Consider the following 24,293-nt stretch of genomic DNA (forward strand, 5'->3'; position numbering starts at 1 on the left):
GGCAGCTGCCATCCGGCTATGTCATATGTCCGCCCCCCACACGTGCGTCATGGCCGGATTACCATACGTACGCCCAGCGTTTCCATGGGAACGCCCATGAAACGCGGGGCGTACGCATATGGTAATGAGCCCAAACAGCCCTTCACGCCCCTCTCCCCCCTTTGTTCAGATTGTTCCGATCGTTTTCTGTACAGAATTCGCATTTGGATGGGGGCAGGGCGACACTGAGTTCCGCCACCTGTAATGGTAGGTGGTACTAGTTCCACCTCCACCACTGTCCTTGACAGTAATTCCAATGAAAATCCCGCCCCACCATTCATGTCAATAGATGATGCAGGTGGCGCTTATGTCTCTGATAAGCTTCTGCCACCTTGCCTTTTCTCAGTTGCTGGCTGCTCCTTGGTTCTCTTGCACATGTGGCCTGTCCCTTCTGGTATTCACAAACGCTGTTAGTCGTCATTCATTCATTTTTTCCTCAGGTCCTAACAGCTTCCTTTTGGTAGTGTATGTGATGTCATGCCTTCACTGCTGCTAAAGTAAAGAAGAGCCACTAAGAGGAACAAGCTCTGTGCATGCTAAAGATAAGGTGATACAGGGCTGGAGGGACACCAAGAGGCTTGAAGCTGTTGGAGGGACACATAGAGGCACAGTGCTGTTAAAAGGAGACAGAGGGTCTAATATGCTTCTGGAAGGACACAAGCCATTGAGTGACAGAGGCAGAGATGTGTAGTAGGGGCACTACTGTGGGCATTATATGTATAAAGGCACTACTGTTTGCATTGTGTATAAGGGATAATATTGTGTGACATAACATTTATAAGGGGTACTACTCTGTAGCATAACATGAATAATGGACACTACTGAGCAATGTATCATGAATAAAGGGAACTACTGTGTTTCATAATGTGAAAAAGGGGCACTACTTTGTGGTGTAATATGAATTAGGGGTGTTACATGCAGTATAATGTAAATACAATTGTGCTACTGTGAGGGGTCATTTTAATTGGGGGTACTGTTATGTGACCCCCACCCCTTTATTGTAAGACTACTGTCCCTTTATTAAGTATGGTGGTAGGGCACAATTTTATAATTTAGGCGTTGATGGCCCTAAAATTGGCCCTGTCAACACTTAATGGGCTGAAGGAGTGGGGTAGGTGGCTGGGAAAAAGAGTTTCACACCTCTCCAGGATCACTATAAGCCCCAGTGCACAGTAATAATAAAAGTCCAAACTTTTAAACCCTTACATTCTGGAGTGGACCAGCTAATGCCCATATTTAAATTCCAACAAGAATGTATGGAATGATTTGAAAATTTCTGTTTAGCAACAGTCCACATCCAAGTTGATGCAACCCAAGCCAGAATGCAAAGACGATGGACAACCCTTGTGCTGCTCAGAGATCAGAGCTGGTAGAGTCTTCCCCAACGACACTCACAGTTGTAGGGCCATATGTTTTGCAGTGCGAGTCCAGTGACCATGCGGGATGCTGACTGCAGAGGTTTTTTAAAGGGTCAGTCATTTACAAGGCAAAACCATGCCTTGTAAATGACTGCCTTTTAAAATAAAACTCCAAGTTCGTCCGGCATCCGCGCGGCGGCTGGACTCGCACGCAATTTATCCGGCCCATAATATTACATAGCATGCTAGATGCTGTTCTTTTTTACTTATTTCATGTTTCGAAATACTGTACTTTGTGTTTATCAGTATTATGAACTCCCATGTTTCTTCGATGATGTAATAAATAAACACGCCAAAGAGGTTGAATACGTTTTATAGTCACTGTATAACTCTTACAGCCATTTCTAATTTGGGTCGTTTACAATGTGTCATCACATTCCTGTGTTTATGGACACACTGAGCCCAGTCATCGTCCCATCTGTGCATCGAATGTGCATGAACATTGTGGTTTACAGTCCGGAAGGTGGGTTTTTTACACAACTGAAAATGTCCTTGCTAAATACATCCTACTGTCATCATTAAAATCATTTTATTTCCCCTCTGATTCATGCTTCATATAATACACTTTTTTAAATATATTGGTCCATATGCAAATATAGAATTTGAAACATAGAATTTGATGGCAGATAAGAACCATTTGGCCCATCTAGTCTGCCCCTTTTTTTTACCCTTCAGGTAAACTCAACCCTTTTTAATCCTTATTTCTTTGTAAGGATATTCATATGCCTATCCTAAGCATGTTTAAATTGTTCTACTGTCTTAGCCTCTACCACCTCTGATGGGAGGCTATTCCACTTATCCACTACCCTATAGAAAAATATGTATGTACTGTACTGTACATTATGCCTTATTTGTACATAATTGTACCTGCATGGCTCAAGATGATACATTTCATATAAAGTACAGTGAAGAACAAATCTGTAAATACAAACAATGAATGAAAAGTATATAGATATGTATATAGAATGAAAAAGTGCTGAGCTACATTAACATGCACCAATGGGAGAACAGAAATACCCCCCTATAGGACACTGAGATGGAGATGTATGAAGCCGTGATAATGGAGAAGTGATCAAGTGCCTGGTACTTTATAACCGGCCAATCAGCACCTAACTGTCCCATTTTAAATCCAGCCTGTAACTTAACAGTCAGGAGCTGAATGACCGGTGATAAAGTACCAAATACTTTATTACTTCTCCGTTATCACTTCTTCATACATATCTATTATTTTTCATATATCGTTTTTTTAAATTTTTTTTACTACCTTCATGTGATTGTACAGTACTTTGCCTTTTGGTCCTTAGCCAAGCTTTTTACTTGTGGGATTTGGGAAACCCAGTGCTTCTTGCTTTGTGGCTACATGGGTAAGGCTGCACCCCTGAACCATGCTACCTTTTAATCAAATCTATAAATAGTTCAATAGCTTTTAAAAAAAACAAATGAATTACAATACCTGTGAGGCAGCTTGATACACCCCCTCCCAGTTGCGATTTTTACCTTATGGGCTGCACCCCCCCCCCAGGTAAAATCCGCCACTAAATGAAGCCAGATGCAGTATGTGAGACTGCACTGGCTTCATTGTGACTGGTAGTGACTTCCTATTGGAAGTCCGACCTGCCAGTCACCCAAGGCAGTCCTATTGAGAGGTGTTCCCTCCCTCTGCGATGCCTCTATTGGCTGCTGCAGGGGCAGCCCATAAAAATGACCGTGAAAATGCTACTATGGACTGTTGCCAAAGTAGCCATTCGCCAGTCGGGACTGGCGACGGGAACCAGCAGCAGAGGCCCCCTCCTCTACAGAGGTAAGAGCCACCACTGCACCCCCCTCTCTTGCAGGTTACACAGGACACTAGGAAAAGACTTAGGTCACCTACTTATAATCCAGATAAGCTTAGTTATAGATGCTGGAATACAGCAACAGCTGGAGGCTGAATGTACTTTTGGAGCTATAATAATAGAGGGACAGCAGGTGGCAGTAGCAGTGTTATGGTATAAAACGTTATCTGTTCTGGCCACAGTTTAGTTTATACCACAATTTTGCCCTGCGTGTTTATGCAACAGCAAAGAAGCATATTGTGCAACACATGCATACTCTGAATCAGGGGAATAAATACAAGAGACCATGGAAGGCAGGCACCTCCAGGCCCTAGCCCTGAAGGGGGCACACTCACCTTCCATTGCTCCTGGTTCTGCTTTAATCACTTCAGAGCACAACTAAGCAGAGAGCAAGTGTTGTGGGGGGAGCAGAAGGCAGAGACCCTCCCACAGCAGCCAGCCAGCACCTATGGGGAGAGACTTCCTCTTAAATGCACACTCACCCCACCCTAATATTCCCTCCTTGCAGCTGTACAGGGGGTACACAGAGGGACCATGACCCGCTTTGCTGATGACCTGGGTTAGGCACCTCTAACAAGCATTGGCCCAGGTAGTTAGTACCCACACCCATAGGTGCTGATTTACGTTTTTGCTGGTGGGTGCTCAAGCCAAAAATATAGAGGAGTGGCTTCATGGGGAAGGGGTGTGGCCACAAAATAATACCAATTTATATTATGGAGCACAGTTGTCTCCACTATTCAAATTACAGCAACAGAGTTCTACATACATAAATGCCCCCACAATGCAGGTACATAAATGCCCCCACAGTGCAGGTACATAAATGCCCCCACAGTGCAGGTACATAAATGCCCCCACAGTGCAGGTACTCCGTGGACAGAATACACTCTTCCCGGCATACTGTTTCCCAGGTGGCGGGTCCTGCAATGTGGGTGCTGCAGTCGCAAATTAATATGGCATCCCAGCAGCGGGACTCAGGCACCTATGCCCACACCTCTGCCATTTCAGCACCTTGGAGACAGTGTTTATCCGGGTGCTGCAGGGTCAGGGTGTTGGTAGTGAATGCAAGCAGATGAGGTGGGCACCAACAACTACCTGGCCTCTGGGCACTGAATATGAATATAGACTTTTGTGATGAGGCTATGCACATACAGTATAATTGATTGTTACAGTATGGAAACTGTACATTTGTAGTCGCCAAAGTATTCCATTGGCGATAGGTTCCATTTGCACTTCAGCTTTACTTTATTGTGTTTTTTTTTTCCATTATATAAATGTACTAATAAATTGTAATAAAATGCAGCAGACGTCATTCTTTAATTTAATACATTAATAGATTGTGCCTAATCTGACATCATACTGGCAGGCACAAATGATATATCAGAATATATAGCATTTCTTATTAAAGGATGTGTCATATAATTACAATGAGAAATGTTGGATGTCTATCAGACAAAAAGTGATTTGTTAATTATGTATAATCTGCTTAGAGTTGTAGCAACAATGCAAAGCATTATATAATGCAGGTAAAATATGCCAAAGGGTATCATTTTAACAAGTGTTCCGATCCCCTGGAGATAGAGAGCGCACCATTTCTTCTCATGGGTCTTTAAATGTAAATTAAGTAGTAAATATTTGTAATGACTATAAACCCTGGATTTTAGGTTGTGATGACAAATGTAAACATTTATTATACTCGGTTTGTATAATCAAGTGTGTCTTCATACATTTCTAGAATGCAAAAAGTATGATCGAATCTATATATACTAGTAAGCCTGCTCAAAGCAAATGCTTCGAAAGCTAGTCTGCTACCTTGGGATTGCCTCTGTGTTTGTGCATGTGTGAGAGAGAAAGAGATGTAGTTTCACTCACTGCCAACAGATGGCAGTGTTTCAGAGACACAAGACAGAGATAGTTGTTAAGGATGCTAGAGGAGGTGTGTCCATTTTGGTAGTGAAAAAATGATTTTGTGACTGATATAGCGCTTTCTGAGTGATATCCTGTAGATAAACAACACCTTTAAGTGAAAGGTAGGATATACATAAGTTGGTTGTTTCATTTATAGACTGTGTGTGATGTACAGGTAGGACAACGTGCGCAAGAAGCAGCCAGACTAATCCGTAACCTCAAAAAAGGCTCTCCCAAAACCTTCACCAAAGTCACCAAAAACACCAATTAAGTTACAGACTTATCCGGCGCTTAGTAGCGTATTCCTCTGCCGAAAGATCCTTCAGCATATATTCCACATACAAGGGATATAAACAAAATCTCTCATGGTGTAGTACCACATGTAACAAATTTATTACATAAGAGACAATACAGACAATGGAAACAATTTAGAACCAATTGTAACAAATCAACAATAAAATGAATCCTCCGTTTGCCAGCATGTAAAAGGGGGTAATTACCAGATAAATGGGAACTGTAGACGCACAGTTCAAATGGGCATGTTGAAATAATTCCCTGGAGTTTTAGGATACCGGCTCTCCTTCTCTCCACTGTAACGCCGTCCTGCTCACCAAAGGTCTCTGGAAACCTCCTTCTCTGCTGCTGCACAAACCGGGTATTCAAAGTGCGGGCTTACACCACCGACGCGTTTCCTCCCCGCCTGGGGACTTTATCAAGGCTTGATAAAGTCCCCAGGCGGGGAGGAAACGCGTCGGTGGTGTAAGCCCGCACTTTGAATACCCGGTTTGTGCAGCAGCAGAGAAGGAGGTTTCCAGAGACCTTTGGTGAGCAGGACGGCGTTACAGTGGAGAGAAGGAGAGCCGGTATCCTAAAACTCCAGGGAATTATTTCAACATGCCCATTTGAACTGTACGTCTACAGTTCCCATTTATCTGGTAATTACCCCCTTTTACATGCTGGCAAACGGAGGATTCATTTTATTGTTGATTTGTTACAATTGGTTCTAAATTGTTTCCATTGTCTGTATTGTCTCTTATGTAATAAATTTGTTACATGTGGTACTACACCATGAGAGATTTTGTTTATATCCCTTGTATGTGGAATATATGCTGAAGGATCTTTCGGCAGAGGAATACGCTACTAAGCGCCGGATAAGTCTGTAACTTAATTGGTGTTTTTGTTTCATTTATAGATCCACAAATTGGGAAGGCAGAGATGGTCTGAAATTACAAGAAAAGCAACACCCCTTACCCCCCGCACTAACATTCGCCACCCCTTTACCGCCCCCTCCGACGGCTACCGCAATGTTACTAATCGGATATGCTCTAACATATGCAATTAGTATTAAAAAGGGCAGCCAGCAGGGGGTGAGCGGGTCCCCAGCGGCTCTCCCCCCTCCTGCACCCGGAACGTGCTAGAGAGGAGGAGCTTACTGGTCCGGGCAGCACAGCAGGGGGTCTGTGTGGGATGCAGTGGGTCCGTGCGGGGCAGTGGAGGTCGCAATAAAAAGCCCATAGGCTTCTATGGGGTATCGCCAGGTTTTGGCAACTTGTATAATCGCCGGCCTTTTCGCACAGGTCAGTGTGTGTGTGTGTGTGTGTGTGTGTGTGTGTCGGGGGGTATGCTGCAGACTCCAGTTGCACCCATGGGAATGCCCATGGGCGCGACTGGAGCAAGCAGCTGATGTCACTGGATGTCAGCTGTCTGCCCTCTTCCCTTACCAAAGTGCCACATGTCTAACTCACCAGAGAGTGAAGATTTGCAAAATCCTTAGAAATCATTCGATGGACGGCAACCATCTAATGTTTTCATCCATGCACGCAAGCTGCGAATGCTAAACATCCACTCGCATGTGTGCAGGTGAAATATGCATGCGTGCAGTGGGCGAACATTCATGCCTGGCGGCATTTACTTGACTCATAAAGCTGCGAATTGTGCAGCTTTGCGAGTCAATCAGAATGACCTCCTATGTGAGGGTATGTGAGGAGTCTGATGAGCATCTAATACCGTTTTCACATCACAAAATGCAGGGACGCACTGGGACTTTGAAGCAGTTCAGTCGCGGTTCAACACTGCAATTTGCTTTCTCAGGCGCCTTCAGCGACCCAGCAATATGCTGCTCCAAGCACTGCCTCCTCCATCAGTGTGAATGAAAACCACTCGACCCGATTAACCCGTTCACACTGCAAGCAACCCGGCAACAATTACCAACCGCTAAGAACCCTTCTTTATTTACCGGTTCCTAATGCTGGGTTGCTACACCTGGTACATTCTTTCAGATCGCACCTATTACCGGGTCAAACCGGCAACAAACTGGTAATTAGGTGCAATTAGATTCTACCTACAATACAAAACAAACCCTGTAATTGTCATACAAGAAAGCATGCATGTGCAGAGGGGTCTGAGAGCTCTGGTGCTCACTCCTGCAGAAATATCTGGTAAAATGGCCACCGCAATATTGTTTCAGAGATATGTGCACACGCATTAAGGTTTGAGCAGTGTAGTGCTCAGGCCCTACTGCACTGCGCTAATTCCTGGCAGAGAGAAGGGCCTGGCCATAGGATGCTGCACACGGGCCTCCTCCTCTGTAAAAACGCCCTTGCTGCATGTTTTAGTCTGGGGGGCTATGAAAATCATACAACAAAACAAGAGGATAAACTGTCTTTCAATACAGATTACAAACATAAGGAAATCTTCACAGAAATCGACATGAAAATAATCTGTGGCATGCAGTTATGCCTGTGATTTGGGACTGGCATTCTCAGTGAAATACCACCTGTGCATTTCTCAAATTGTGGTTAATTTTGGTTTATTTAAATTCTAATTTCATCAGCTGAGGGCAGCCAGCGCACCTGTGCCCAGCCGAAGCCACACAGGAACAATGATCACTGTATGAGAAAAGGCAATTTTGAAGGACATATCGGTTCATGCTGCTAACTTTATGGTTGAGTAACTTCATGGTCTATTTGTCCTTCAATATTTAGACTATGCTATTGATGACAGAATGAATCAGTTTCTTGGCAGAACGTAGGGAATGTCTGTCCATGTGGCATTCATTGACTCTTTCTGTATAGACATTCCTCAGAACAAGTAACAATAAAAGGGGGAAAAAATGATGTTAAAAGTGAAATACGGTATTGTGGGTATCAGAAGAACAGATAGAAACATTTTCAAATAATATATTTTACAGATGTTGTCTTGATACGTGTTTGGAAAGTTTAAATAGAAATAAGTTGTTACCAGGTGAACTCCATTTAGCCCATATCTAAAGGAAAATGCATTTATAGGGGATCTTGCTGTAGATGTGAAGGGTGGTCTAGAGCAGGGGTGGCCAAACCGGTCCTCAAGATCTACCAACGGTCCTCGTTACCAGGTTACCTACCAGGTTACCTAGCTGGTGCACAGCTGTAGTCATTACTAACTGTCACATTTTAAAACACGCTGCATTAATTCCTACTATAGATAAACAGGTTGCCTGGAAAACATGCACCGTTGGTAGATCTTGAGGACAGGTTTGGCCACCCCTGGTCTAGAGCAATCAGTCTAGCCTTAGTACAGGTAGCCAGGTAAACTTTGTGGTGGTATCCCAAGAAATGTGGAAGGAGCAGGTGTTAAAGTGAGGGGGGAACAGGGTGGAACGGAGTGAGGTGGAACATTTTAACCTCCACTGGCCCTGCACTGTAATTCTCACAGAAAAGCATTTTAGCTTGCAGGGGGATACCCAAAACCCTACCACTGGCCCTGTCTCTGCCTAATGGGGGGGAGGGGGTATAATTAGGTGGCATAGAGAAATGAGTTCCCCCACCTCTGCGCGACCACTTTAAGCCCCAGGGAGGAGCTAGGCAGAGTGCGTATGGTCCTTGTTTGGTGGAGCTGTACAATATATACATATTTCCTTATAATACAGACCCGTGTCATCTCTCGGAAGTATAGCCGTGGTTCTCTATGTCTGGGAGTACCATCTAGATATACTGTACATAAAAAACAAATAAATTAAGGTTGCTTAGAGATACTCAGCTACCCCCGCAATACTTATCTTAATTTAAACTTGACCAAACCATGCTGAAGAGATATGCTTGACCCAGCTGGCGTGCTCTTCCATGGCAACCTAGATTAGGGTCTAGTTCACCAATGGAGCCATTTGTAATAGGGTCTGAGAGTGCATAGAGAGGGGGAATGTGGGTAAAGCCTCTGTGAATTATTATATTTTATACATGAAGTCCAAAATAGAATAACTGTCCTATTTTCAACAATTAGTGTTCGTCTAATACCAGTATTGTCCATATTACACTAGCACCTCCCCCGTTCACGTCATACTTCTAATGCCGCTGAAGATATGGCTGTATTGATGTTAGGGCATAACACTTAGTTAATTGTCTGCTTTAACTTGTGACATCACTACCCAATCTGCTGCTTGTCCTCAGTACCCAACTCAATTTAACATACAGGGTATTATTTAATCTGTGACGCTTTTTCTGCCAGTGGAAATAGTGGCACTAACCTATTCCATGCTGCCGTTTCTGACAGCATTGAAGGCCTTCATATTCATCTTTGTCAACATTTGAATTGTCAGACATGGCCGCTAATTGTGAAATTTGCAGCCAATTCCGCCAATTTACCAGCAGATTCCATTAAAGCACAGCCGTTCCAACACTAACGATTGCCAAGTTACAGTCAGAACGGGTCAAAAACGGTCGTGTATCCGACTGTCGGGAATGTCCCAACAGTCGGATTTGGGATTGAATACCCCTACAGTGTGGAAAACCACTAAAATTAATACTTTCACTTTACATACAAATCATAGGTGCAAAGAGTTGGAATGAGCATATTTTTGGACTGCTTCTGCCTAAGCCTTGTTCACTTATATTTAGGCAGTGTATAGAAAATATAATGCACAAGATCCTTTGTAATTTAAAGTAGGGATATTAATTTTATTTCCAGATATGACAACATTATATACAATTCTATTTAAAATAAAATAAAAGATTTTCTATGTATATGTTATTAGTATCACTGTATTCCATTGTGTTAAATATGGTTAGTTTTAAACATTAACAATTTTGCTAATAAGTTCTGCTTAAACTATTTTATTGCATACAATTTAGTATACTCATTACTCATTCGAATATTAATTTGATCGTTCATTATTAGGTAATAAGCACTGTATCTAATATATGGCTCTGGTAGTGATTACAATCCCAGCAAGACATTTGTTCCAGTCTATGTATTTATTTAAGCCAAATATTCTATTTTACAATGTAACTAATACCCAAATTGTAGTGCAGAGAGGATAATATTCAGTTTGCAAACCAACGTCTTCCAACGGAAGCAACAATTCTAAAAACTGCAGATGTTATTTTATTTTTTTAAATAGTTTTTTCATGTTTTACCTTTTTCATTACTGTACATGACTTTCAGTATGATTCCGCAAACTTTTAGTTTTTATGTCATATCCGCAAACCAAAAACACATTTTAAGCATTTTTATTTGTATATTTCTATAAAGGGTGAACAACATTGATTTCAGATTATTTTATTCAGATACAAATGATCTATTTTACAGTTTTTATAAACTAAGCGGATAATCTAGCTCTTTTACAAGCATGCACTGATAACAATGATATCTGTGATACATAGTGGTTGTAATTGTCCAAATGCAGAGATGCGTACAGCTCAGCATAATGTAATGGCGAATATCCATGCTAACTTCTGTCCATGCAATGTGGGTGCAATTCCATCTGCACCAACCACAATGTCTATGAAGCCAGAGCCTGATTAAGGGCTCCAGCCACCCTAGGCTAAAACAGAAGTGCCGACCCCCCCCTTCCCTTTCCTCCATACCACCAATTTTTTTCACTCATATCCAGCTAAAAATCTCTAACAGCCTCGAGCCTCAACTCCAATCATATTGCCACTTACCACCCTAGCAGTGCTGGCAAGGGCGGCAGAGGCATCAATCACAGCCTCGACGGTGGAGCCATTCTCAGCTCTCAAAGGATCTCCTCTTCCCTGGCATCCCTGCTACAGTTCACAGATCTCACAAGGCCTTGCTTTCCCCAATCTCAGCAGCACCAGAAAGCACTCCCATCCCGGCGCAATCTATTGTGCCGGTGCTTTGCCTCTCCTAGATCAGAGCACCCTAGGCTGCAGCCTATTGGTTAATCAGGCCCTGTATGAGGCCCATACAGCAACAATGAATCTATACGCAAATTCTTGTGTTTTGCTGATGACTGTGTCTGACGAAATGCAAGTTCCTAGTTTCGCCAATTCCAGGCCAAAAATAATCAGAAAGAGTGAGTTGGGAATTCCTAATATGTTGGATTTTGCTGATGTAGGAGAATCAGAGATCCAGAATCAGCTAATCGGATAAGGGATCTGAAATGATATGGGGATCAGGGGAAATGGGCAATTGAGATATAGTATGTGCCCCATTACTGTGTCCTTTACACCTTGATTTGTCTTTTGGTTACATGGCATTGACTGACTCTTAACTCTAAATGAATCTTTATTAGATATCAAGCAATGCAGCAGCCAACCCTGTTTAAATGGAGGAACATGTGTGGAAGGAACCAGCCAATACAAATGTAACTGCCGTTCAGCGTGGAAAGGATCCAACTGCCAACTTAAAACACAAACAGGTATTGCATATATATGCCGATAATGGCCAAGAAAAAAAGTGTGTCCAGTGTTCTTTAAATAATGTGTTCCGTGTTCTATAACTTATATTTCCCATGTATCTATCTATTTAGAACCACCGGAAAGGCTGATAGAAAATGATGGCTCTTTAAGCCGCAAAGCTGTCTGTACAAGGGTGGATCATACTCAGCATTGCAGCTGTGATCCTGGTTTCCAAATGAGTGGAACACCCGAAAATAGCCTATGTCTAGGTAAGTAACATCTGGACATACAAACACTGAGGACCAGTGTCAATGACACAGTAAAGCGTCTTCATTGTGTTACTTGGGCTGATCATCTTGGTATGGTGATGTCTGTTCAGTATAGTTTTTGTTTTCTGTAGATGTTAACGAATGTGAGGTGTACAAGACAGAAGGCGCACCGCGACTTTGTGTGCACGCATGCATCAACGTTCCTGGCTCCTTTCGTTGTGCTTGCCCTGCAGGATATAAGCTTCTTGGTGATGGCAAAAACTGTGAAGGTAAGTGTTTGGGATATGAAGTTTTTTTTCAGTAAAGGTTTACAAACAGGTATTCGATGTAACAAGTATGTACATGGAAGAGAAAGTTGGTATTGAGTAAAATTGAGTATATTAACATGAAATACTTTCATTTACAGATGTCCCCCACATACACCTATCCTCAAATTGCGTAAAATTGCCTGTTTGGCAAGCCACACACTCAGCCATGCCAAAAGTCCACCAGAGACTTTTTCTCAAAACATGTGTTATAGTCGAGTTTCTAAATTGACAAAAGTACAGTACAATGCGCAGGTACCATGACTGCTGACACTAGCATGCCATGTGTATGACCCAGGGCTTGGCCTCTGCTTCTTTGTACTCACTAGCTGTGCAATAAGATTTTAATGTTGCAAGTGGTGCTTTGTTTAAATAGAAATTGCCTGCAGGCTACTCTGTTCCACTTCTGTGTCAGAGGATCTCGTGAACATCTGCCATCTAAATAACCCTCGGGTTACTCAGGCTGACCAGGTAATTCATGCTGCTGAAGCCAGTGGAGCTGGGTCAATGGATGTAGACACCCGCTTCTGCACCCGTTTTCCATAACAAAGCCCAGGGATGCCACAGCTTCTGCACCCGTTTTCCATAACGATGGCCAGAGATGCCACTAGAAATGTTGGGGCCCGGGACTGACCTTCAGTCCGGGCCCCTGGGCCCCTAGCGGCACCCCCCCTCCCCGCCAACACCCGCGCGCCCCCCGCCCCCCCCCATTACCATTACTTATTACATGGTGCGGCATCTCCCTCCTTCACGGACGGTCGGGAGCACACACTGCACAGTGCAGCTTGCAGAGCGCCGAGCCTCTCTGTATCCTAGGCTCTGCGTGCCTGGCTGGGGGGCCACCGGGTAGGGGAGGCGTGGTGCAGGGGGGTGGCACAGTGCCACTGTGGGCAGCTGCCCGGGACCCTCATGAGGCTGGGCCCTGGGACAGCTGTACCCACAGCACCCCCCCTGTCAGCAGCCCTGACAATCCCTGTTGATGCCCCCAAATGCCAGCAACATTTGGTACACTGTGATGACATTTTAAACCCATATCTGCAGTACCACTTCTGCGTATGAGTGACATCACAGCCCCAGATCTGCAGTGCCACTTCTGCGTATGAGTGACATCACAGCCCCAGATCTGCAGTGCCACTTCTGCATACAGTAGATCCAAAATTGTGGCAAATGTGTGATAACAGTGGGTTATGTACATCTTTGAATTAGGCCCTTAGCTGCTAATTTATGTAAAAAAGGTAAAGACAGAGTTCCGTTATGGATGACCTGCAACATGCCTCATTATGCTGAATATATGCCTTTATTAGACACAATTAGTGCCTATGGCAGTATATGCCTGATAGTTAATGCTGTTTCTCCATACTACCGTGGGCAGTATTCAATGAAGATTTTCTGTATGTGCAGCGAATCCTGTTTAGGATTCGCTGCACATTCGCCACGTTCCGGAGGGCTGGAGCATTTGCTGCCAGCCCTCCCTGTTGCCCTATTCAACGCCGCAGGGGCTCGCTGCTACTGACGGCGAATGCCGCAGGGAGCCGGGGGAAGTCTCCCTGCCTGCACCGGAATGTGTGGGGGGGAGGAGGGCTCCCCAGGACACAGGCAGCAGAAGCTGCCACCCGGGAGAGCTGGCAGGGGATGCGGGTAGGGAGTCGCTGCACTGCTCCCGCTCGTGCATATGTAATGAGCGGGAGCAGTGAATATATGAATATGTAATGAGCGGCTCTCTGCTCTCGGCCCCCTGCTGGCTGTTATGTGTATTTTTTAAATATTTATTCATGTGCATGAATAAAAATAGCATGCTCCTTCACCGAAAAAAATTACTGATTTTTTTACAAGTGGAAGAAAAAGGGGGCAGTGTAGTTCCTGATGAAGAATAATCTTCACCTGGGTACACAGGACCAGGCGCTCCGTAAATATCAAAAGGAGTAATTAAATATACCAGAGTGTATTCTGAGATAATACTTAATCTTCTAACCAACTGCTGCATACATCCAGTGAGTTAGCCAGGACTCACAGAAGAGGAAAAAACTAGAAAATGTACAGTTGGATGCTAATGCGCTGTTGGAAGAGTAAATGCTGATTTTATCCACTGAAAATAAATGAGTTCGGACACACTGCTACAAATGTAACAATTTTATAGTAAAATAAAAGCACACAGAAAATTACAATACATACAATTATTAAAAGAAAAAAAGTAAAAGCATAAATTGCTATAAAAATGACAGCCAATATTAGGATTCAAATATCAAGATAATTATTCCCTATAGATGGGGGTATATATATGATGTGGGTCTCCTGTTGTTACTTTTGTACCGGTCTAAAGTGCTTTAATTAGCAGCAAATAAATCTGGGCAAACCAGTAGGATTTAACGTTAGTCCAAGCATATAATTTATGTGGAGTGCAGACAGTCCATCCTTATTAGCATGTAAGCAGAACACGCAGATCTTCAATAATTTAGAGATGGGGCTGATAGCACAAGTTTGACAGATGATTTAAGTCATGGATCGTGTGTCCACAATGGAAGTGTCGATTGCAGATAATGTGCTCACCTACTGAAAGCTGATGTCCGGTCCTGGGTGGGCGGGATAGGGTGTTAAGTCCGCCGGCTGTTTGTTGTATCGAAAAAGCCGGTAAATACCTTTAGTTGGTACGCTCGTTTCTATGAGCCGCCACACTCATGTCCCAGGAGCCGGGCAGTGGGTCACTTGTATGCTGCTTGTGTCCGGTGCTGCAGGGCACTTCCAGGTCAACGCTCTGTGTATAGCGTGGTGCGGCAGAGCTTAGCCCGACAAGCAGGAGAATCAACAGGAGACAGGATTTGCGTCAACGCGTTTCGTAACCCTTTGTGTACGGGGAACTTTTTCAAGACAAGACCTGTCTTGAAAAAGTTCCCCGTACACAAAGGGTTACGAAACGCGTTGATGCAAATCCTGTCTCCTGTTATTCTCCTGCTTGTCGGGCTAAGCTCTGCCGCACCACGCTACACACAGAGCGTTGACCTGGAAGTGCCCTGCAGCACCGGACACAAGCAGCATACAAGTGACCCACTGCCCGGCTCCTGGGACATGAGTGTGGCGGCTCATAGAAACGAGCGTACCAACTAAAGGTATTTACCGGCTTTTTCGATACAACAAACAGCCGGCGGACTTAACACCCTATCCCGCCCACCCAGGACCGGACATCAGCTTTCAGTAGGTGAGCACATTATCTGCAATCGACACTTCCATTGTGGACACACGATCCATGACTTAAATCATCTGTCAAACTTGTGCTATCAGCCCCATCTCTAAATTATTGAAGATCTGCGTGTTCTGCTTACATGCTAATAAGGATGGACTGTCTGCACTCCACATAAATTATATGCTTGGACTACTGTTAAATCCTACTGATTTGCCCAGATTTATTTGCTGCTAATTAAAGCACTTTAGACCGGTACAAAAGTAACAACAGGAGACCCACATCGCCCTCCTACATTTTGACTGTCTGTAAATACCTTGTTTTGTTGTATCACTGTCTGCTATTGTAAAGCGCAACGGAATATGCTGCGCTATAGAAGAAACTGTTAATAAATAAATAAATAAATATATACCCCCATCTATAGGGAATAATTATCTTAATATTTGAATCCTAATATTGGCTGTCATTTTTATAGCAATTTATGCTTTTTCTTTTTTTCTTTTAATAATTGTATGTATTGTAATTTTCTGTGTGCTTTTATTTTACTATAAAATTGTTACATTTGTAGCAGTGTGTCCGAACTCATTTATTTTCAGTGGATAAAATCAGCATTTACTCTTCCAACAGCGCATTAGCATCCAACTGTACATTTTCTGATTTTTTTTACACCAAATAAAAAAAAACAACAACTATATTTTAAAAGATAACATTCCAGTTCACCTTAAAAACATAGTGATTGCTATACGGTGAAGCACAGCGAAAATCATGCTGAAAGCAATTCGCCATTCTAACATTGAATACACTCACGGTGAATCACCGCGAATCACAGTGAAAAACCCATTAGAAAACAGCAGCGAATTGCGGCAACTAACAGACAGCGAATTGGCTGTCATTCACTGTTCGCCGTCTGCGAAGTTTGAGTGTTGAGTAGTGCAAATGACTTTTCCAGTCAAAAAATTTGCCAGGGAGCACGAAAATAGGACACATTCACTGTGAAAAGTGGCAAATGAGCATCATTGAATACTGCCCCAAGTAGCAGTATGAATGTAGTATGGATTTCCTCATACTGTGCATTTGGTGCACTGTTCCTTCAGCCAAATGCTTCCATCGTCCGTATGCATGTACTGCCATCTTTCTCTTGCTTTTCTTACCTCTAAAGCTCGGTACACACCAGACAATATGCCAACTGAGCCCGCGGTTCAGAGCGGCATATTGGGTACATCATCTAGTGTGTACCCATGTCCACTGGTCACTAGTGACATCCTTCTTTGGCACTGCTGCAGTGCCAATGGGGGATGTAGCGATGACAGCTGCAGAATGCTTCATGTCACTTGGCTCCTCTACCATTGGATCCAGCATGGGCAAGTATAGTATGCACTAGCTGCATGCCAGCAAATGCACCCTGCAGTGATATTGGGCATGGTACACATCATCCAATATGTACCCAGTTAAGGGGGGTATTCAATCCCCGCGGCTATTTCCAACGGGGGAAATAGTGGCAGGCGCCTATTCAATGCTGTATTGCCCAACAGCATTGAAGAGGCAGATCAACAGAATGGTCACGACTTTATAAGCTGTCTGGACCGTTTTGCCAAGAACGGCCTTGAGTTGTAGCAATCCATGGCCATTCACGTGGACACGCCCTCTTTTCGCAGATCCCGCCTGGCGATATGCAGTTGAGCAAAACGTAAATGGGCGAGGGTCGCGGCTGTCGGGATGGACCGACAGTCATGGGATTAAATACCTCCCAACGTGTGCTTGCACTTAAGTCACCTTTTTTGGCCTTATTCCGATCTGAGCTCAGTACAAATTTGTTTGGAAAATGGGCAAAACCATGTGCACTGCAGGTGGGGCAGATGTAACATGTATAGAGAGAGTTAAATTTGGGTGGGGTGTGCTGAAACTGAAATCTAAATTGCAGAGTAAAAATAATGCTGCTTTCCCACTGCCAAAACTGCTTTGACCCGGTTTTTTAAACGGTTCTTTAAACGGGTCAAAGCAGGTTTTACCGTTTTTGTACCTTTCACATTGAACCCCTTGTGAAAGCTACAAAACGGTAATTAACCAGTAATATACCCCCCCTCCCCTGGTACCTGCCCTGTGCCCACCCTCCCCTGACACTTACCTGCGTGGTGGATCCGGGCAGCGGGGTTCACGCAGTGCTGAGGAGGCAGTGGGGTCCGGCATGGGCACAGTACTTTGGATCCCTCTGCATGCTGGGCAGTGGGGACGCAGCGGGGTCCATCCCTCATGGGCACTGTGCTGGTGGTGCATTCGGTGTCCATTCGGGGTCCGGGCAGTCCCTGCAGCTGATGGGAACTAATAGTTCCCACTATGCGCATGTCTACTAAGCGCCGTGCATATCAATGAGCCGCTCATTACATATGCGCATATGTAATGAGCGGCTGCACCACCAGCAACTACAGCACAGTGCCCATGCGGGATGGACACTGCTGCGTCCCCACTGCCCAGCATGCAGAGGGACCCAAAGTACTGTGCCCATGCCGGACCCCGCTGCCTCCTCAGCAGTGCGTAAACCCCGCTGCCTGGATCCCCCACGCAGGTAAGTATCAGGGGAGGGTGGGCACAGGGCAGGTACCAGGGGAGGGGGAAATAGTGTGGGATTTAAACGGTAAATAGTGGGCAAAAAACGGCAATTTACCGTTTAAGAGCTGCAGTGGGAAAGGGGCATAATGCAGCCAGTATTTACCCTGCACAGAAACAAAATAACTCACACAAATCTAACTCTATCTATACATGTTACATCTGCCCCATCTGCAGTGCACATGGTTTTGCCCATTTTCCAAACAAATTTGTACTGAGCTCAGATCTGAATAAGGCCTTTTATGCATTCTCTGAAAAGGTTGTTTAATGAAAATTTTATGGAAAGAAAGACACAACGCAACTTTTTAGACATATCTTTGTGCAAAGAAGTATTTAATAAAGAAAACTCATGTAAAAAAAAATAAAAAATTGCATAAAAGTCTAAACATAGTAGCATCAATATTTCCCACATGATTTAGCCTCATATAAGGACCTATAATACAATATATGCAATGCCAATTTCTTACCAAAATAAACTTTAAAAAACAGTGAACACTGTGTTGTCAGGGTCAGGAAGCACCTTACACCACTTTCGATGTTTTTAGATTTTTTTTTTAAATAATTAAAACAACTTTGTCTAATCGGTGCTTTAATAAAGATTGATATTTTGCACTGCACATTCAGTTGAAATTGTTGTTTGATCTCTAGATATAGATGAATGTGGTTCTGGACTACACAACTGCACCAAACACACCATGTGCATAAACACTGCTGGTGGCTTTCAGTGTGTCTATCCGGAGTGCCCAAAACCCAGTGGGAACACCAGCTACGTGAAAACATCACCAATGTAAGTAGAGAATACTGAAAATGTTCAATGCAGTAGCAGGTTCAGAATTCTCTTTCATCTTAAAAAAGCATAAAATAATCACTAAAGTAACCGTTCTCATTTTGGGTTGATCCTTAAGCATTTTTTTTGCCAGAAGGGAAGTAGAGGGGTGATAGAGGGCCAGATTGGGGGTGGGGGCTGAAAGAGGACCAAGGGGGGGGGGGGGGGGGGTGATAGAGGACCAGGATAGGGGGTAGAGGGTCGAGCAGGGGTTTGAAAGCATTGCAGCACTTTAAATGTGTGCTGTGTTCTGTCCCTCTCAGCGCAGGGCTTCCTTTTCCTGTTGCCCGCAGTTCAGAGTTTCACTTCACGGCGTTGGGTCTTCCTCTCCCTGCCAGCAGCGTAGGGTTTCTCTCTCTTGTGCTGGGTCTAACTTCAGTGCAGTGCAGGGCTACGTGTCTTGTGCTGCTAATTGCGCCGCTGAAGGGGGAGGCACGGACAGTGGTGCAGCTATACTAGTATTTTTTTAAAGAAAGACTAAAAGTCAAAAGGGTGCAGGGGATTTCCTTGGAATCCCCCAAGCCGCCGGCCCCCATAGCAACTGCATCCCCTGCATCCTCCATAGTTATGCCATTGATCATTCATGTGTTAGTGTCATGAGGTGTAGATTGAGTTTCACTATATGACTGATGAGTCATGTGTACGGGGAAGGGAAGCATGTTTATGGTGGATAGCTTGCACCTAGCATGGGGCTTCAGCAGGTGCCCATATGAATGATAACAGTTGTGGTCTTTTGAATTGAAGCCCTAAGGATTCTGTAAATGGTGTGCATTCTGTTGAGGGAAATGTTACCAGTGGAATTCACCAGGGATCTATACTTGGACCATTGCTCTTTAATATCTTTCTTGGTGACATTACAAATGATATTGAAGGGAAAGTATGCTTTTGTTGCAGATGACACACAGATATGCAGGTGGGCAGACACACCATGAGGAGTAAAACAAATGAATGATAATCTACTTAGACTTGTGGAATGGTAGAGAACATGGCAGCTACAGTTCAACACTAAAAATATGCAAAACCATGCACTTGGGTCTCAAAGACCTAAAGGCTAATACTTAAGGGTTCTATAGTGCATAAAAAATGAGGAGGAAAGGGATTTAGTCACTATTTCAAGTGACTTAATCGCAGGAAAGCAATGCAACAAAGCAATGAGGAAGGCAAGTCAGATGCCTGGTTGCATAGGGAGAGGAATTCATAGAAGAACAAAATAATTAAAAATGCTACTGTGGGAGCCAGATGTAATGCAGTGCTACTCCGGCAGCCATGCGGGACACCAGCCAAACTCTCAGGTTTTTTAAAGGGGCAGACGTTAACAGGGCATGGTTTTGCCTTGTTAATGACTGCCCCTTTAAAAAAAAAAACTCCAGTTCGGACTCGCAACCCATTATATCCATCCCCATATCTCCAGAAGGATGTTAATACATTAGAAAGTGTACAAAGAAGGGCAACTAAAATGGCATATGGCCTACATCACAAAATTTAGGCCCTTATTCTGATCGGTGCGGATATTCCCGCATTCTTACGGTGCGGTCCGTACGCCACGGTGTTTTGCCGCGTGCGGCCATCGTCCGTAGAAACGCCCACGTGTCCTCCGCATTCGGACGGACTCACTCTTTAAGAACAGGGCGTGTTTACGGACGACATACAAAGCATGCGTGTGCGGGAGAAACACTCCGATTCGGCACGGTATTACAGAGTATTACAGTGTATGCTCGGGAATACCGCATCCGAACGGGAGCCAAGCGGTGCTACCGCACGTAAGCGGAGTATTTACGCCAAACAACCCACTATGAAGTATCTTCTGCAATACATCACATGACCCACTTATTCAATTACCTATCCTCATCAAAAACAGCTTATTTGGAATTGGAATCAATTAGATTCCAATATATCCTTACAAGCATGCCTAACACATGCATTGCACACATTAACCCTTACAGCAATTGAAGTGCAATGGTTTCAATTAAAGCACTGACAAGCGTCCTATTAGTGAGTAATGAGTAAAGGAGTAGATTCTATTGGGTTCAGGTGTTAATGGTTGTAGTCATTAGGCGTACGTTCGCCTACCGCATGAACGAGTGGTGTCCGCAAAGCAATAGTACACTTGTGGACACCGCACATTTCTGGCCTTTTTGATCGCGTGCATTCGGAGTGGTTTCCGAATGTACGCCCCCCAACATAAGTGTACTCCCCCGTGTCCGCCCATGTTTCCGCCCCGTTTTGCCCACTTTGAAACTACGCCCATGTGTCATTCCGCATGACGCCCATAATACGCCCCTATTTCCCGAATGATAGCGGTGATCAGTTCTGGACGGGATCTGGCCGAACTGGTACCGAGTCAAGGCGTGGCACATGCGCGGTGCGTTCGCCACGCATGCGCAGACGCCGTAAACACGCGATCCGAAAGTATGCGGTAAAGTCCGCGTCAATCAGAATAAGGGCCTTAGTCGGAAAGACTAAAATGTCTTAAAATGTATAGTTTGGAGCAGAGAATGGAAAGGTGGGGAAAGTATACCAAGGGTATTAACAAAGTCAAGGAGGGAAACATTCTTTAAAGGAAGAGCAGTAACCCGAAGACACGGAAATTGGAGGGAGACAGGCTCAAGGAAAAGTGACCTCACAGAAATGGTGGTTAATAAGTGGAATACTCTCCCATAGAGGGCCCCTCCCCCTCTCCCATAGAGGCTAAGACAGTAGAGCAATTTAAACATGCTTGTAATAGGCATATAAATGTCCTTACAAAGACCTAATGGTTCAAAAAGGGTCGAAATTGCCTAAAGGATAACAAATGGCAGACTAGATGGGCCAAGTGGTGCTTATCAGCTGTCATATTCTATGTTTCTATGATTCTTGCCTTAGTGCCACAGTGTATAGCATTAGCATAAGGTAGTAAATATGGCTTCTGGGCCTTCCATCAAAAACTACCACTGTGCTCCAACTCAGAATCAGCACCATTGTAATTAGTGAAAGATGTGTAAGGGGCACTGAGCTGTAGGGGAATGCACAGATGTAAGGGGCACTAAGCTGTAAGGGGGATGTGCAAATGTAAATGGCACTGACTTGTAGGGGAAGTTTACAGATGTGAATGAGTTTTTGCTCCAGGTAATTGAACGTCTAGTCTAATAATTTAGAATTACATGCCTTCCCAATTCCCTGCATAAAGTCATTGTTATTTTTGGCCTATGATAACTGTGGTGTAGCATTTAAACAATATTGGGCATATTTAATTAGCCACGGGGTTACTGCAGGATGATAAAGTGGAGGTGTGTATCTGAGCACTGCTACAAGCCTGGAGTAAGCCCTGTACCTGTACAACATATGTGATGTACAATAATGTGGCTAGTTTCTTCAGAATTTGTTATTTCTTCATAGCCAATGTGAGCGGAACCCTTGCCCAATGGACAGCCGAACATGTCATCATGCACCAAAGACCATCTCTTTTCATTACCTCTCACTACCTTCAAACCTTCACACTCCAGTCACACTTTTTCGAATGGCAACAGCGTCAGCTCCAGGACGTCCAGGCCCCGACAGCTTGCGGTTTGGAATAGTAGGAGGAAATAGCAGAGGTAATTTTGTAATGCAAAGATCGGATCGGCAGACAGGAGAATTGATTCTTGTTCAAAGCCTACAAGGACCTCAGACCATAGAAGTGGATGTGGACATGACTGAATATTTAGACCGTACGTTCCAAGCTAAACACGTCTCTAGGATAACGGTCTTTGTTTCACCATACAGCTTCTAAATTAAAGTGAATGATAATGTAAAAGAATGTACAATAAGATACAGAACAACTTGTGAAAGACAATGAACAATTACAAAAAGTGGTTTCCAGTATGGATAATGGTACAGAAATGGAAAATCTACTAGTTACACCAAAAACATAGAAATGCTTTTATTTACCTCACAATCGTTGAGCATGTAAGACTGCTTCTTTGTATGAATGCACTAGAGTATGCATATCATAGAATTGCACAATACAATATGGGGGTTATACTGGTGGACTCGCAGGACTGCAAATTTGCAGCCTTGCGAGCCCACCAAACCCCGCCATGCGAATGGTAGCCTGGCCGCCACCCATTCGCAGCACCTGTTCGCAAGTACTGGCTGCGAATAGATGTTTTACATAATCATCCATTCGCAGCCTTTGGGGGAACACCCACATCATTCGATGGTTGACGACCATCAAAGCATATGGAAGGCTCACCTACATCTAAGGTTGCTCTGAGGGAAGTGGGTGGGCAGCAGACATCTGGTGATGTCAGCTGCCTGCCCCCCACACCCGCGTCATCGGCCTATTAGCATGAAACGCTGGGCGTTCCCATATGCAAATGGGCCGGGCCGCCACCCCATGCCCCTCTCCGCCACCCGCCCACACACTTGGGTGCGTGTGCCCGGCAAACAATCTGTTCGCCATGGATGCACACACCCGGCGTATGCAAATGCGCAGAAATGACCCTGTGCATGCACATACCCCCACCATCGATGCCCTTGCGAAGATTCTGGTCTGTGCGACCAGAATAAGGGCCCATGTCTTGGTTGAAGTTTCAACCAACAGTGTCATTTTATAGTGCCTCAATGATGTCACCAGTTCCTAGTGGATTGCACTCTTGTGGACAAAATGGCTGCCTCTAACTTGGATTAGACAGGTACAGTATAGCGGTATATACAGGCTAAGGTACTGTATGTCTTTCCTACCGTTCACTCTAGCACCTTTATTGTCTGTTACTCATTTCAAAGTCACCAAATGTGCTCAAGTTCAGTATTGACTTTGGAAACAATTCCCCTGGGAAATTCGCTGGGGTATAAAGAACAAATATATACATTTTAGTAATGAGCCGTCTGTTTTTTTACAGTACATAATGATTTCTGATAATACATGCATTGTATAAAGCAAAGTCCATGAAGCGCGTCTGTCTGTCTGAACGTGATAGTCTTGAATTGAAACTTCACCATTAGGTAGTGCAGTTCTCCTGAAAGGCTTATGTATATTCATCATCACCCTATCCTGTATGGGAGCTAAGCAAAATGAGTTTATCATAATCAACTACTCAGCATGCTCTATGCAAATGGGGTGAATGGAAACATCACAGGCTGCATATCCATTCAAACGACAAGCAGTGCTGCTGAGTGCTGGCCAGGCCTTGGTAAAATTTTAGGGGTGTGGCCTAATCGTAGGAGGTGTGGCCACTCCCCCTTTGCGAGAAATTTAGTTTTGGAGCAGGCATAGCCAAGGAGTCTATCTGCCAGGTGCATCCCGAACTCGCAGCCGCCTCTGCAGTACAGCACACTCCAGA

General features: G+C 44.2%; 1 protein-coding gene across 1 annotated transcript in view; it reads left to right on the plus strand.

Annotated features, from left to right (window-relative positions):
- Positions 1-23,885, plus strand: part of FBLN7 (fibulin 7) — a 114,547-nt gene extending 90,662 nt beyond the window's left edge. Inside the window, exons 4-8 of the mRNA XM_083175984.1 lie at positions 11,709-11,834; positions 11,946-12,083; positions 12,215-12,352; positions 18,816-18,954; positions 22,369-23,885. Of these exons, the coding sequence (XP_083032110.1) occupies positions 11,709-11,834; positions 11,946-12,083; positions 12,215-12,352; positions 18,816-18,954; positions 22,369-22,741 (914 nt within the window). The 3' untranslated portion in view covers positions 22,742-23,885. The remainder of the gene's footprint in view (positions 1-11,708; positions 11,835-11,945; positions 12,084-12,214; positions 12,353-18,815; positions 18,955-22,368) is intronic.
- Positions 23,886-24,293: the final 408 nt, after the last annotated feature.

The sequence above is a fragment of the Crinia signifera genome, chromosome 3 (genome assembly GCF_055691185.1).
Source record: "Crinia signifera chromosome 3, ASM5569118v1, whole genome shotgun sequence".
Taxonomy (NCBI): Eukaryota; Metazoa; Chordata; class Amphibia; order Anura; family Myobatrachidae; genus Crinia; species Crinia signifera.